Here is a 15,805-nt window from a genome sequence, read left to right on the forward strand (position 1 = left end):
ACCTGATGGGCTAAGGAATGTTCTTATTCAGAAATCATAAATATTCATCCTCATTTGAGCATGTCATGTATAACAACACTAATCAATGGATTTGCGAGCATATTACATACAACTATCAAAATGAGAAACCTATGAATTGGGAATAAAAAACATGATTAGCCAAATAGATTAAGAATTTAAGTAGTAATATTCCACTCTGAATAAGAACCATATAGTCTATGATATTGATCTGTCACTTTTCAAGCAAAATACAATAATATACCATACATAACCATTTATTTTCTCAAATATTTCAATTCAAAATACAACGAGCCCAATTAATTAAGATAACAAGATTGAACTATGTGTAGTTTAGCATACTTACACAGCTCTTTTCTTTTCTAACAAATTAGATAGACACACTCATCCCCCTAATTTATCTTCTAAAGTACACAAAACAAAATGATCTGGAATAAATACAAGTCTTTGTATTTCCCAGCTTTTTTTTTCTCCTTTTAATATACTTAGTTTTACATAATACCAAAAAAAAACTAAATTAAAGTTAAAATTACATATATGTTATAAATATTTTGATTTTCTACATGCTTCTTCTAACACCGCCAAGCTGACGTGGCGACCATGGCCCTCTCATGCCAGAAAAGCACCAACTCAGCTTGTCGTTTTGCCACGTGGAAGCCTCTGATTTGCACCTTTGCGAGCAAGCACTCTGCCTGAAAATCAGCAAACTGACTCAACTGCACCGGCCTCATTCCGGCACCGTAAAACGCCTCTCGCCACGGTGTTGTTCTTCTTCCAGCAGCTTCCACCGCCGCTATTATCTTCGGCCGTAGAAGAAGCATCTCGATCCTCCGCGCCCACTCTCCTCCACCTCCCGCCGCCACCGACGCATCCAGCGACTCCAGCATCATCGAGTAGAACTCCAAGCTATTCACAACTCCACGACGAAACGACGCCGCGGATGCCGCCTCTGTCCATCCTTCACCATCAACAAAAACCACCACACCGGGAGTTATCCTACGAACATCCGAGAGAAACGCGGCTGTACCGTCGGATCCAAGGCGGCAGAATATCGCCGGCGTCAACAGAATCGCAGTCTTCTCACCGTCGACAAACCTAACCGCCTTAAACGACACCGTTTCAAAAGTCCTTAACGGTACAAAATCAACCTGCACCCGAATCCCAAGGTCGTGCGCAAACTGGTTGAGATTCTCACGAATAAGCCTGCTTTCAACAGCGTACTCCTCCGGCACAACCGCGGTGATACGGAGAAGCGGCGAACTGTTAACCGCCTTTTCAGCAATCTCTTTCATCAAAGAAGCATATTGAATTCCAAGTCCGATTTCAAAATCAACAACATGCATAAAGGACGATCCATGAAGCGCTTCCAGTAACGCTTGATTAGTTGTAAAAATAGAAAACATAGGAATCGGTGAAATTCCAGAAAACGCCTTGAACGTTCTAATGGTCTGAACAATCTCCACCATGGAAGAAAGACGCGGAGGATTAGTCCGGTTCGAACCGGAGAGAAGAGATTGAAGAGCGTCTTTGAAATGAAACGCTGCTCGGTGTAACGGTTTACCAGAAGGAGATCTTAGCCGTTGATTGAGCCGCTCCAATATGGCCTGAGCTAGTTGAAGATGATTGTTATCGAAACAATCCGCGGCACGAATAAGCTCTTCGATGAAATCCCAATTACTATTGTTATTATTATTGTTGGTGTGTTGGTTGTTATTGAAATCATGAAGTAAATGATCCAGATTAGTGTTTGTGTTTGGGTAATTATAGGGAAGGTTTTGGTTATTAGAGTAAATATCTGAGAGAGAAGTGAAATCTTGAGTTTGATCAAATTGGTCTTGAGAAGGGTTTGGGTAAATTTCAGGGATGCATGGTGTTGGGTTAGAATTTTCGTGGGGGGTGTTAGTGTTTTTCAAAAGTGGTATTATGGGTGTGGAGGAGTCGTCTTGTAAACCCAAATCCTTCATGATGGAGTCCCACCAATCCAAATTAGGCAAGGCAGCATGATCCTCTTCCACTTCTAGATGTTCTTGTTCTTGTGTTGGTTTCTTTTCAGGGCTAGGACTACGGCAGAGTTCGAGAACGGAGCGGGGCTCGTAGCACAAAGTGGCGGTGGTGGTCGTGGTGGTCGTTGGGTTGGGAGTGGTGAGGATGGTGTTTTGGGTGGTAGTGAGTTTTGGGGAGGATGATGATGATGAGGAAACTGCAGGAGGAGGAACTCTCATCGCTGGCTGTTAAAGGAGGAGGGTAAGAAAGTTAGGAAGATGGGTTTGTTGGTGTGGTTCGCTGCTTTAGTTTGAGAAAGTGAAGAGAGTGAGAGAGGCTTTTTGATTGCCATGATCGTTGCCTTTTTATCTTTGCGTGTGTGCATGTAAAGGTTGCCTGGTGGGTCGCTTTTAATATCTCTATTATCATGCCATGTATATCTATGGATAGATTAACATGTGAAGGCTAGTGCCATGCATGTTCTATTCTTTCTATCACCGTTTTACACACTCCACTAAAGTGTTTTCCGTTGTTTGTTTTTCCATTACTTAATCCAACAATTTGAAAAAAGTTCTTACAGTATTATTAAATAATGATATTTGATGATTTCTTAATACCCCTCATAATTTTTTTTACGGGCCATGCGAAAATATATAGATATCTACAGATTTTGGAGATTTATCTCTGAAGACATTCAAAGATCAATTAATATTAAAAAATCTCAAAAATACATCTTTAAAATATTTTAAAAGTTAAATTACGCTATAGTCTTTCGGAATATTTTAGAATTTAAATCGGGTTTTACCCTTCTCCTTCCTCTTTTTTATTTTCCTCAAAACCATTTTTCAAACTCTCAAATTTTTCTCTGCACTATTCAAAACTCAATTATCAAAGTTTAATATAACTTCAATCATCATCTCTAAATTCAAAAACATTTTCATTACATAATAATTAATATATATATATATATATATATATATATATATATATATATATATATATATATATATATATATATATATATATATATATATATATATATATATATATATATATATATATATATTACTTTTAATGTATAACATTTTCATTACATAATAATATTTTTATTTTATTCATACTCAATTAATATTTTTTTACTTTCAGTTTACTATTTTACTAATATTAAAAATAATTATTAATTAAGTATGAATAAAATAATACTATGAATTATAACGTTAATCTTAAAATAGTATTTATGAAACTAATATTAAAAACTAATATTAATCTTACATAATTAAGCATTAATTTATGTATTTATTTAAAATATTAGAAATTAATATTAAAATAGTATTTATTCATGTATTATAACGATAAATATGTAATAGTGTTAATTTAAATATTGTGATATATGTAATAATATTTATTTAATTCATTTATATATTAAATATGCAAAACTTTTTTCAAAATTATTATGTAATTCTATTAATTTTAATGTTGTAATATATATATGTTTGATGCAAGCAATTAAGCAACAAAAGTAAGTAGCCCAGTGAAAATCAATGTCCTTTGCAATGATTATGTTATGGGTTCAGTATTTTTGGGGGTCAAATTTTTAATTTTTTATATTTAATCTTTTAATTTTATAATAAAAATAAAAAGTTTTAAAATAAAAATATATATATTAATATAAAATAACTTATAATTGTCGGCCACATCAGCAATAAATAAAATACATGAAAGCAGCACATCATCCATTATATTGATCAAATCCATTCATTAGTCAAAACAGAAGAATTTTAATATTTTAGGGTGAGAATCTACATTTCTTTTACAGTTTTTTTTCCTTCAAATTTCACCCTAACGTGGGCAAATTAGTTATTAATCCTTATTATTAATAGTAGTAATATTTAGATTATTATTATATTGGCATTATTATTATTAGATTTATTTTTCTTTCATTATTATTAGCATTTTATTTTAGCATCATTATTATTATTTTTATGTTTAGATCATATTTTTATTTTTATCATTATTATTTATTTTAACACTATTTTATTTAGTTTTTCATTTAGTAGATTTAATTTTTAGATTAGATAGAATTATGTTATTATTAAGTTTCATATTTATATTATTATTATATTTATTTAGATTTATATTATTATTTTTTGTTATTGTTTAATTTATCTAAAAATAAATATATAAAAGAGAAAAAATGTTGTTTATTTTTTATTATTTAAATATTATTTTTTATTTTTTATTTTTAGGATTTTTTAAAATTTTATTTTATTTTATATTTTTATTATTATTATTTTTACGCACAAAATAGTCAAAAGTCCAAAATTAATAATAATAAAAAAAATTTAAAATCAAACAAAGAAAGAATCAAACCATACAAAAATTGGTCACGAAAAGATGAATCAAATTTTAATCTATAAATTTTGTCAAAAATAAATGAATCAAACATGATTTTTGACCTAAAATTCATCTAAAAATAGACCTCTTTTCTATACTTTTTCATGATCCACGATTCACAAAATTCAGATCTCAAAAGCTCTAAACCTAAAGCTCTAAACTTTGCATTCATTCCATCATCAACCCAAGTAAAAAAAACTTCGCACTAAAGGAGAAAAGAGGAGAGCGCACAAAGAAGAGAGAATGCAGCTTATACTATTTTTTCATATCTTTATGCAAGTGTCTGATTATTGTGTTTGATGTATGTTAAAATTTATTCTTTTTTGAGTTTTGGTTCGATTATTTGGTTGCTATTTGTTTTATGGTCGATTTATGATCTTTTTCGTGATATTCATATTTTTTATTTATTTATTTTTAAAGTCACTTTTTTTATAAATAAAAAATCTTTTGTTTCAAATTTTAGAAAAAAACTTTTTTTTCTCTTTCTTGAGTCAAACTAAAAAAACCAAACTTTTCTCTCTCACCAAGAAATCTCATGAAAAATCTTCTTTTTTTAATATGGTCATATAGTCAAACCAATACAAAAGATTTCTTACCTATTTTTTTCTTTATCTTTTAGAAAAAACTCACTATTAACCGATCTCTATCCCTATTTTTATTCATATTTTTTTTAGTTTTTATATGTTTAATTACTTCTTTAGAATTAGGATTTTACTTGGGTTTGTGGACCAATCTACTTTATACACCCCCTTTGTTTTATATTTTTCCTTTTTATGTTCTTTCTTTTATTTATTTTTATTTTCCTTTAGTTATTGTTTTTTTTTACTTTTATCTTAATTAGGTTATTTATTAGGTTTTAAATAATTAAATTTATTTTAGTTAATAAAAAACATAAAAATACAAAAAAAAGTTCTCTCTTTAGTTTGTTATTTTAATCTTCAAAATATCAAAAAATAATATTTTTCTCATAAATATCAAAAACACAAAAATATTTTTCCTTTTCTTTTAATTAGTTTTTTTTTTATATTAACAAAAAATAAATAAAAATAAAACCAAAATCTTTTTTCACAAATTAAAATTCACCATCACTAATCAAATTGACTCTTTTTTTTTTTGCCCCGTGCACCTAACTCAACTCAAAACATTTTAAAAATCAATTCTCGCTCCGGTGGGATGAAATATTTTTTCATAAACTAAAATTAACCAACCAACAAAACCACAAACTATGATGACTCTGATTTCCCTTAGACGAACACACTAAATCCTAAGTTAGAGAAGATTTTTGTCGAATGCAACGAGGTGAGGGGTGTCTAACACCTTCCCCACACATAACTGGCTTCCGAACTCATATTCGATTACGATGACCATCTTATCCCTTTCCCTTAGGATTTTATCATACATATTTTATTATTTTTCTTTAAATTAGTTAAAATTTTAATATATTATAAATAAAAAATTAGAATAGTTAGAAAATATCAGTTTTAATTTACTATAAAAATCATACAAAGACAAACTTTTATGCCTAAAAAAATTAATTAAAATTAATATATTTTTAATATTGTCGACATGGTAATAAAAAAAATATACTAACTATAAGTGACAATAATTATAGTTCAAAAACTAAACAAAATTTACTTTAACTTTTTAAAAAAAATTTAAAAAAATCCTAAAAATATCGTTGACATATATAATATTTAAATTTATTTAATCTTATTTAAATAATTTTTAAAAATCATAATATAAATAATTTATTTTATAATTTTGTTTCAAAATCATAAAATAAACTAATGAGTATTGTTTTTCAAACCAACTTTAATTCAATATAAATAAGTTTTTAAATACACATTTTATTTGATTTAAAGATTAAAATAAATTGTTTCTTCTGAAAAATTAGGGGTATGATTGAAATGCATCTTAAAAACTCTTTTTTAGTTCTTGAAAATTTAAAATTTAAAAACTTGTTTGAATATAATGTTTTGCAAAAGTGTTTTTAAAAACTCTTTTCTATTTTTCAGTTTTTAAAGCAAAAAAGTGAAAGAGTTTAGTTGTGTTTTGCTTCTTACTTTTTAGTTTTTAGTATTATAAAACTTGAAGAAAAAACATAAAAATTTATAATTTTCATTAATAGCATTAATGTAATTTTAATAATTTTTATATTTTAAAAATAAAATAGAAAAACGTATTTGAAAGAGTATGTTATTTCTTTTATTTATGCTCTTTTTATGTATAAGTAACCTTTTCAAATATGTTTATTTATTTTATTTAATTTTTTTTTGTTTCTTAATTATTTTTACTATATAATTTTTTTTCTATTAAACGTGGAATCTCATTTTTTTACTTTTTTTTTCTTCTTATTATTACAAACAAGTGTTATGTGATTTGTAAAATTAAAAATTGATTTAACCCAATTATTTGTATTAGACCAAATATTAATTAATTTTCTTAAGTTTGTAATATTTTATACAATAAAATAGATTTTAAAAATAAATGACAAAGTATGTATTTTTATTCTCTTCTTAAAATACTATTAAAAGATTAGATTATCAAACAAGTTTTTTTATTTTCATATTTTCAAAACAGTTTTTAAAAATTAGTTTATCAAACAATTTTTTTTGTTAATTTTCTTCTTAAAAATAATTTTTTAAAATAGATTTGAAAAACAAATTTTAAGAACTAAAATTGAAAAGTGTTTCAAAAGGCCCTAAATCTTTCAACTTAATTTAATTCAATTTATTGTGATATGGATTGATAGGTTTATTGAGTTTTTATCTAATTTATAATAACTTATATTACAAAATAAATAGCATCATCTTGTCTCTTAAAAAAATTGACATATATTATTGTAAAAAAACATGCATGTAAAGTTAACATTACAAGTTTTTAAAAAGGTTTCATATTAAGGGCCCGTTTGAATGAGTTTTAGTTTTTAGTTTTTAAAAACTATTTTGGAAATTAAGTTTTAAAAAAAAGTTTTGAGGAAAAAACATGTTTGATAATCTAATTTTTAAAAATTGTTTTAAAGTTGAATATCGTTACAAATTTGCCATTGATGAATATAGTACCATTTTTTCTTATTTTGTCCTCTTCCTAATTTCCAAAACTAAAAACCAAAAAATCAAAACCTCTAAAACCTATTTTAGATTTTTAGTTTTAAAAACTCACAAATAGAAAATAGTTTTGAGAAATAGTTTTATAAAATTAGACTACCAAACAAATTTTATAATTTTTAATTTTTAAAAACTAAAAAACAGTTTTCCAAAACCATATCAAACAGGCCCTAAATCTTTATTCATGTTTTCGAGTGGATAGGAGGATAGGATACATGGACAAGGAGAAGCTAATAATCTTTAACAATATACAAATGCAAAGTATTATTTCGGTGCAGTCTGTTTTTATTTCAAATATATTATTTTTAGTTTTTGTTTCACTTTTACTAACTTTTTGTGGTAGTTTTAGAATTTTTTACTAAAATAACTCATTTTTTTCATTGAAGTTCTCAAAATACTTTTGGTTTAAAAAAAATCCAAATTACCCCTTTTTAGGAGTAGTCGTTAATTGAATTGGCGACTCCTCTTAAAAATTGAATGGAGGCGCCAATTGGATTGGCTAGGGCATGTGTCCTAGTCAATCCAATTGGCGTCCATTTGTATTACTTGATAGGAGGCGCCAATTGGATTGGCACCTCAGTGTAAAATGCAATTTTTTGGGTAAGTGGTCTACGTGATACATAAATTTGAAATAGGACCAATTGATATTAATAAAATTTTCCATTTACACAAAAAAACCTAATGGTGATAACCGGGATCACCTAACCGACATTCGGTCCCACATCCCCTAGCTACCCTAACCCGTGGCCCTAACCCACGTTGATGATTCACCATTGGTGTTTGAGCATCTGAGGACCCAGGAGCGTCACTACCAACTACAAGAGAAGGTCTGTTGAGGTAGTCAGACAATTCGGCATAGTCTTCAGTATGCATCGAGGGTGTACCACCGTAGCTGAGTTCATGATCCATGTCAGAGTAGTTGGGTTGTGGTTGACTCATTGGTGGGGGACCGGGACGGTTGAAGGGAGACATGGGTGTGAATGATGCGTCGAGGAAAGGTTGTTGGGGTGTTTGGTAGAGATAGGGTTGTTGGATGTTTTGGTTTTGTGAGGTTTAGGCTTCTTGGCTATGGTAGGAGAAGGGGCGGTTGATGTTGAATGATCGTTGGGTGTTCTGGATAAGACGGTTTTGGTAGGGTGATGGGGTGGGTTCGAAGCGATGTTGGGTCTCAGGTTGATGGTCAATTTGTTGGTGGTGGTATGGGGTATGCTCTTGGTATTGGGGTTGGGTGTATGGCATGTTTTGGTTGTATGTTTGTGTGTTGGTTGAACGAAACGTTTGACGGATGAGGGGTTGTGTGTATCTGGTATGACACTGTTGTTGGGGGTTTGATGTTGAGGTGTCAGGTGTGTAAGTCATTTGGCGTGGGTCGTAGAGGTACATATCCTGTGCGATGAACTGAAAACCAACCGATCTGTACCAAGCCATATAAGTACGACTTGGTTTTTCTTCATATGGCATGATTGCGTCAGTTAAGACATGGTCATGGCGGTACTTCCATTTGTGACACTCCGGTCTTGCGAAGCTTTGCCATGGATTGAAGTTCCATTGGTCGTTAACTTTGCGCAGATGCCACTCTCTTAGGCTTGCTGCGGGATCTGGAATGTTTTGGGGCATACCGAACTGCAACTTCACACGATCACTGTTGTGCATCTCCATAGTTGTGAACCGTATTATCGGTGTGCATGCAATCCATACGGCCGGGTCTTCAACGTTGACCTCATGGTCATGATCCAAATTAAGGTATGAGCGTCAAATAAACTGAAATGTGAAAGAAGATAGGATTATAATCTAGGTAGAAGAAGTTAACAAATTATAACGAAATAAATTAAGTTATTATCCTTATGCCTGTCGGTCGAAAGTGATCCAATAGATTGCGATATTGAGTAATACAGTGTCTGGGACATCTGTTATAACTCATTCCACGTGTAGACCATCTACACCAAAAAGGTAGGAATATTAGTTAGAGATAATAATCTTTAAAGAAGTAAGTAAAGATATAGCAATTTAAACAACTTACTTTTGTGCATAAGGGAATGTGAAAGGATTGTTGTTGACGGGTGCTAGGGACGGTAGTCTTGACCAACCCCATGCTTCTAGAAAAACAACACATCCAGAAAATGTAGATGTGTCTTTGTGTGAGTTTTTGCACAAGGAGCTATAGAGATAGGCTAGACAAGCAGATCCCCAACTGTAACTTCCTATTCTATCTACATGTCTAAGTAAAGGTAAATGCATAATATGCATGCTAGAATCACTACCTTCGGGAAATAAAAACGAACCAATTAACAACATAATGTAACACCTAGTTTTTATTATTCGAGCATCTTCGGTAGAATACTCATCTAAGCATAAAATATTATAGTATGACTTAAGGCGTGAAAGTACTATACCTTGACCTCTTGCGTTATCATCTAACAAATCAGTCTCCAAGAGGTCCATGCAAATTGAGTTTGCATAGTTGGTTTTACCATTAACAACCTTACCTTCAATGGGCAGTCCCAAAAGCATATAGACGTCTTTTAACGTCACGGTACACTTACCGGTAGGGAACCAAAATGTGTGTGTCTCTGGATGCCATCTTTCGCATAAAACAAGAATGAATTTGTTATCTACGGACCAAGACAAAATCTTGCTTATGTGACAAAAACCGGCGAGTTCAACATAAGATTGAATAATCGGGTCCATATGGACATGTTTGTGGACCTGAGTCCGGAACCTTGAAACATCCTATCAAAGAAAGAACAAAAAACTTGACTAAGTTGGTATATTAAAATAAAAGGGACCTCTATTAAAACAAATGACAAAAGAAAAAAACTTACATAAGTTGCTATGTTCGCAACCGTTCCTCTATGCATTTCGCCCATTGTGAGGATAGACATTTTGTCGGGGAAGAAAGCGGTTGGTGCAGATGAAACTACAAGAAGTTGTTGCAGATGAAATTGTAGAAGAAGTATTGTAGAAGAAATAGTGAGAGTGATGGTGTGGAAGAAGTGTTGATGGTGTGGATGTATTTATAGGCAAATGAATGGGAGCATGAAAATTTGTGCTTGTATGGTCTCTCCAATTGAATTGGCGCCCATGTACAACTTGTATATGGTGTCGCCATTCAAATTGACGCCTCCATAGGGACATGCATGCAAGACCTAGGTCTGATTGCTTGGTTTCGAGGTCTGCATGCATGCTTTGACAAGGTTTCGCCAAATGGATTGACGCCCATGTGCAAGGAATGAAAGGGGGCGCCAATTCAATTGGAGTGTGTGTCTGCATGTCTGACACGTGGCTGTCTTCTCTCTTGCATGCTGAACATGTCACTTATTAGTAGCTTGTATGGTTGACACATCATTTCGGACTAGCTTGCATGTGCAAGACATCACTTCGAACTAGCTAGCATGTGAGACAACATCATTTCCCTATTTAAGTGTCTTACTATCAACATCCAAGACACATCACTCACATTCACCTGCAGCAAGAAAATAGTTTTCATCTGCATAATGTCATCTTCACCAAAATACAGTGTCAATGTTCACTGCAATGGTGAAACATACGAGTCTGAGTTATACGGTTTTTTTTCCGAAACACTGATACCATTAGACTTACGATCAAGAGAAATGCAACATTCTTGCATTTGAAAAAAAGAATACAATTCTGTATAGGATCGAGTATTATGTCAAAGATCACGTATCAAAATCCAATATTTTTTTAGAATAGTAAATGCAAGTTTTTCCCGCTTAAGGTACGAGACGATGAACATGTTGAATACATGTTTGTTAGTCATGCACATTCAGGATGCAAATGTATTGAGTTGTACATTACTTTTCAACCATGTATACCGTCTCAGCAGTCTCAAATAACCAGTCAGGATGAATCTGGTGAATTTGATCCACAAGGGTCAGATGATGTCAACCCAGAAGTAGAAGCAGAAGTTGACGTCGTTGATGAAGAAGAAGAGGAGACCGAGATACAGGTTGATCAGATGCTGAACAACGACATTGAAGATGATGATCAACCACCACTAATACCTCATAGTCATGTCTACAATCTGTCTCAACATATGAAAATTTTGGATCTGCACGATGATGATACATCCAACAATGTTTTCTATAACACGTATCCACAATCAGAAGGCGAGTTAAAGGTGGGAGACATGTTTCGTACCAAAGAAGAATGTGTGCGAGCTATCAAAAAATTCCACATGAAAAAATCTACTGATTTTACAGTGAAACACACTGATTCAAGAAGGTATGTTATCGAATGTCCTAACATCCTTTGTAAGTTTCGGTTGGCTGCGTCTTACAAAAAGAAAAACGACTCTTGGGAGATCGCTTCAATAGACCCACCTCACAGTTGCATTGCAACTAACATTGAACAAGATCACCGTAAACTAAGCGTTGCATTGATATGTCAAGACATTCTTCTGTTAGTTAATAAAGATCCATCAGTGAAGGTGAGTATAATTATATCCCATATCAGAACAACATATAATTATACTCCATCTTACAAGAAAGCCTGGATTGCGAGGACAAAGGTTGTTGAACAGGTATTCGGCAACTGGGAGGATTCATACAAAGAATTGTCACGGTTTTTATGGGCCCTTAAAACCTATGTCCCAGGAACTGTGGAAATTATGGAGACATTGCCAGCAATGATGCTAGACGGAACCTGTGTTACAGGTAATAATCTTTCACCGTCTCTTTTGGGCGTTTGACCCATGCATTAAAGGTTTTGCATTCTACAAACCTATTATTCAAATTGATGGCACTTGGTTATACGACAAATACAAGGGTACTTTGCTTATGGAGGTTGCACAAGACGACAACAAAAATGTCTTTCCTATTGCCTTTGCCCTGGTTAAAGGTGAAACGGCTGGTGGATGGGGTTTCTTTCTTTGACATCTCAGAACACATGTGGCTCCACAAGACAATCTCTGTTTGATTTCTAATAGACATGCTGCCATTGAGAGTGCCTACAACAACCATGACAATGGATGGCATGATCATCCTTCTACCCATGTCTATTGCATTAGACAAATTGCACAAAACTTCATGCGTGCAATAAAAGATAAGAATCTTCGCAAGAAGGTGGTGAATGCTGGGTATGCTCTAACTCAATCGTCATTTCAATATTATCGTGATGAAATTAGACTGTCTAATGAAGACGCATGGAGATGGATAAATAACATACCAGTAGAGCAGTGGACAAGGGAATTTGATAAAGGTTGTCGATGGGGTCACATGACAACAAACCTTGTGGAATGCATGAACGGGGTATTCAAAGGAATTAGAAATCTTCCAATAACCGCCTTGGTAAGATCGACGTATTATAGGTTGGTTTCTACATTCGCAACCAGAGGTGAAAGATGGAGTGCGCTGTTAATGTCTGGGCAAGTATTCAGTGAGTGTTGCATGAAAGTCATGAAAGAGGAGAGCATCAAAGCTAGCACACACGCTGTAACAGTCTTTGATTGTCATAGGAAAAATTTCAGCGTCCAGGAAACAATTGACCACAACGAGGGGAGACCAAATTTAACCTATGCTGTTAGACTAAACATAATTTGGTGCGATTGTGGAAAATTTCAGGCCTTCCGCATTCCTTGCTCCCATGTCATTGCAGCATGCGCTTATACTCGTCAAGACGCTTACAACCATTTATCTGATGTGTACAAGGCCGTCACCGTCATGAATGTATATAATCAAAGCTTCTCGGTACTACCAATGGAGGAATATTGGCCTCCATATGAAGGTGATATAGTTTGGCACAACGACGAGATGCGTAGAGAAAAAAAAGGAAGGCCAAACAGCACACGTATCAGGACATAAATGGATTCCACAGATAAAATGATAAGATTATGTAGTATCTGTCGTCAACCAGGACACAACAAGAACAACTGTCCCAATCGAGGAGCATCATCGGGGTCTTAAGCTTTTTGTAACATTGTATTTTTGTAACCTTCAATCATTATATCATTAAGTTTTTGTTACAACGAGGTTCACAACAAACATCAGTACAAAATAAGCTATCTGAAAACAGAAATATTTCTAACTGATTATGTAACACCCCTTTTTCTACCCCAAATTATTTAGCATATAATCAGAGTAAATAAGCACGCATATAAAGAAAAGGGCGTCACATCGACGTTTTCGAAACTTAAACTTTCAAAAACCAACAATACACATGGTCATTCAAAATAACACATCTCACTCGTCATGAATATTCAAGCAATATGCGTTCGCAGCGGAAAATAAAGAATACTCATGTATTTCATAATATGATCCATGTCCCATACCATGATCATCTCTCAATAATCACTTCAAATAAAATAAAACAATTAATGACATAAAGCATATCAAAATAAGATATGAGTTCAATACCACTAATCTACCCAGTGTTACATGACCAGAGCATTGACTCAGTACCTAATTTCAAACTAAATACGAAAACTCTCCAGCTATTCTTGAGCGAGCTACCGTCCACCTACTCCAGTAATACTACTCTGTAGTATCTGCACGATACCCATGTAAAGGTAACATTCAAACAGAAAGGATGAGAATTCCAAATCATTATGAAATAGCATAATAAGGCACAATGAATTAAAACACAATTTAAGAATTCATCACACTTGGTGTAATCACGTCAATAATATTAACCAACAATCATCTCACATATTTCAAACGTACATCGCATCCACATCAATACATGCATTCTATGATCACATAACTATAGACGACTCAATGCAAGACAATGTGACTCTATGCATGTGGTACCTCAATGTGAACTCAAAGTTTCACCGCTTTCCGATTCAATATCTAGAATCCAAGCCACACTTCCGATCCGGACAAGACCAAAGCCCTACGTCTATTTCCAATGAAGGATCACCGCTTAACACTACGCTTAATCCCAATTAAGGATTAACGTCTGCTACGTCTGTTTCCAATGAAGGATCACCGCTTAATACTACGCCTGATTCCAATTAAGAATCAACGTCTGCTCATGTGAACCCACAGTTTCACCACTTCCACAATGAAGTCAACCATGCTATGAATGAATGCACACATACCAACACATATGCAATTAAGATCTATACCATCTTAACATTCCACATACCACCATAACTCACAATTGGTACATATACACATTCATCACCACACATCATCTATGATTACAAATACACATCCATAACCAGAAATCATTCACAATCCAATAATGGTATACATACACATTCATACAATATTTTATTTTCATCATGATAAAATTCATGGCATTTATAAATCACATAATATTTTATAACATGGAACAATAATAATAATCCTTTACGTTATCTTTAGTCATGTTATTTCACAATCAAACATATCAACCATGTTTAACACCCATCAAAATAAAATTCATAGAATTTGTAAGACGCATAATACACTATAATATGATATCATAATAATAGCCTTTTTCATTATCTTACCAATGCATCCGTCCGCATTCAAAACGGAGCTATAATGCTCAATTAATTCATTAATCTATCTTAATCAAGATTTAGATTAATATTTATTCATTGCATAAGTATTCAACAACAACCTCTCTAGCCTAGTGGTAAGGCATGTACAGTTTCAGGGATTCTGTTTCATAACAGTGTTAACCGGTTAACGCCCTGGGTTAACCGGTTAACGCAAAACAGAAAGTTCCTGATACGCCAATCCAATTGACGCATCCTCTCTCTATCCGTATATATTATATATGCATGATCCAACATGCTCTTTTGTGAAATAAAAAAAACTACCCCTCGATCCATGCCTCAATAAGGAGTGTCATCTAAAATCAATGGATTCATGATAAAACCCTCCATAAGGAGAATGTCTTTTTTATTTCTTTTTGGAAGGGGTCAATAAGGGGTTGGGGGATCAAATGGTATAGTTCTTTTGTTGGTAAATTAGAGGATTATAAACATGACTATTGCGTTTCAATTAGCTGTTTTTGCATTAATTGTTACTTCATCCATTTTATTAATTAGTGTACCTGTTGTATTTGCTTCTCCTGATGGTTGGTCAAGTAACAAAAATGTTGTCTTTTCTGGTACATCATTATGGATTGGATTAGTATTTTTAGTGGGTATTCTGAATTCTCTCATCTCTTGAAACTATTCATTATGGATCAAAAAACGAAATGACCCCTCCCCCCGAATTCTTTCGGGTTGTGTGTGAGGCACATGAAAATGGAATATATAAAGGAGTCGCCAATTGAATTGACACCTCCTCTTAAATGTGGGATAGTTTGAGAATTTGTTTGAAATCAGAGATATTTTGGGAATTTCCTTA

The 15,805-nt window shown here is 32.9% G+C and overlaps 1 protein-coding gene across 1 annotated transcript; it reads right to left on the minus strand.

Annotated features, from left to right (window-relative positions):
- Positions 1 to 249: 249 nt before the first annotated feature.
- LOC127074538 (scarecrow-like protein 15) lies at positions 250 to 2,425 on the minus strand. Its single transcript, XM_051015871.1, has one exon. The coding sequence runs from the start codon at positions 2,238 to 2,240 to the stop codon at positions 591 to 593; it is 1,650 nt and encodes a 549-aa protein (XP_050871828.1). The 5' UTR covers positions 2,241 to 2,425; the 3' UTR covers positions 250 to 590.
- Between the last annotated feature and the right edge of the window lie 13,380 nt (positions 2,426 to 15,805).

Source organism: Lathyrus oleraceus, chromosome 4 (genome assembly GCF_024323335.1).
Source record: "Lathyrus oleraceus cultivar Zhongwan6 chromosome 4, CAAS_Psat_ZW6_1.0, whole genome shotgun sequence".
Lineage (NCBI taxonomy): Eukaryota > Viridiplantae > Streptophyta > Magnoliopsida > Fabales > Fabaceae > Lathyrus > Lathyrus oleraceus.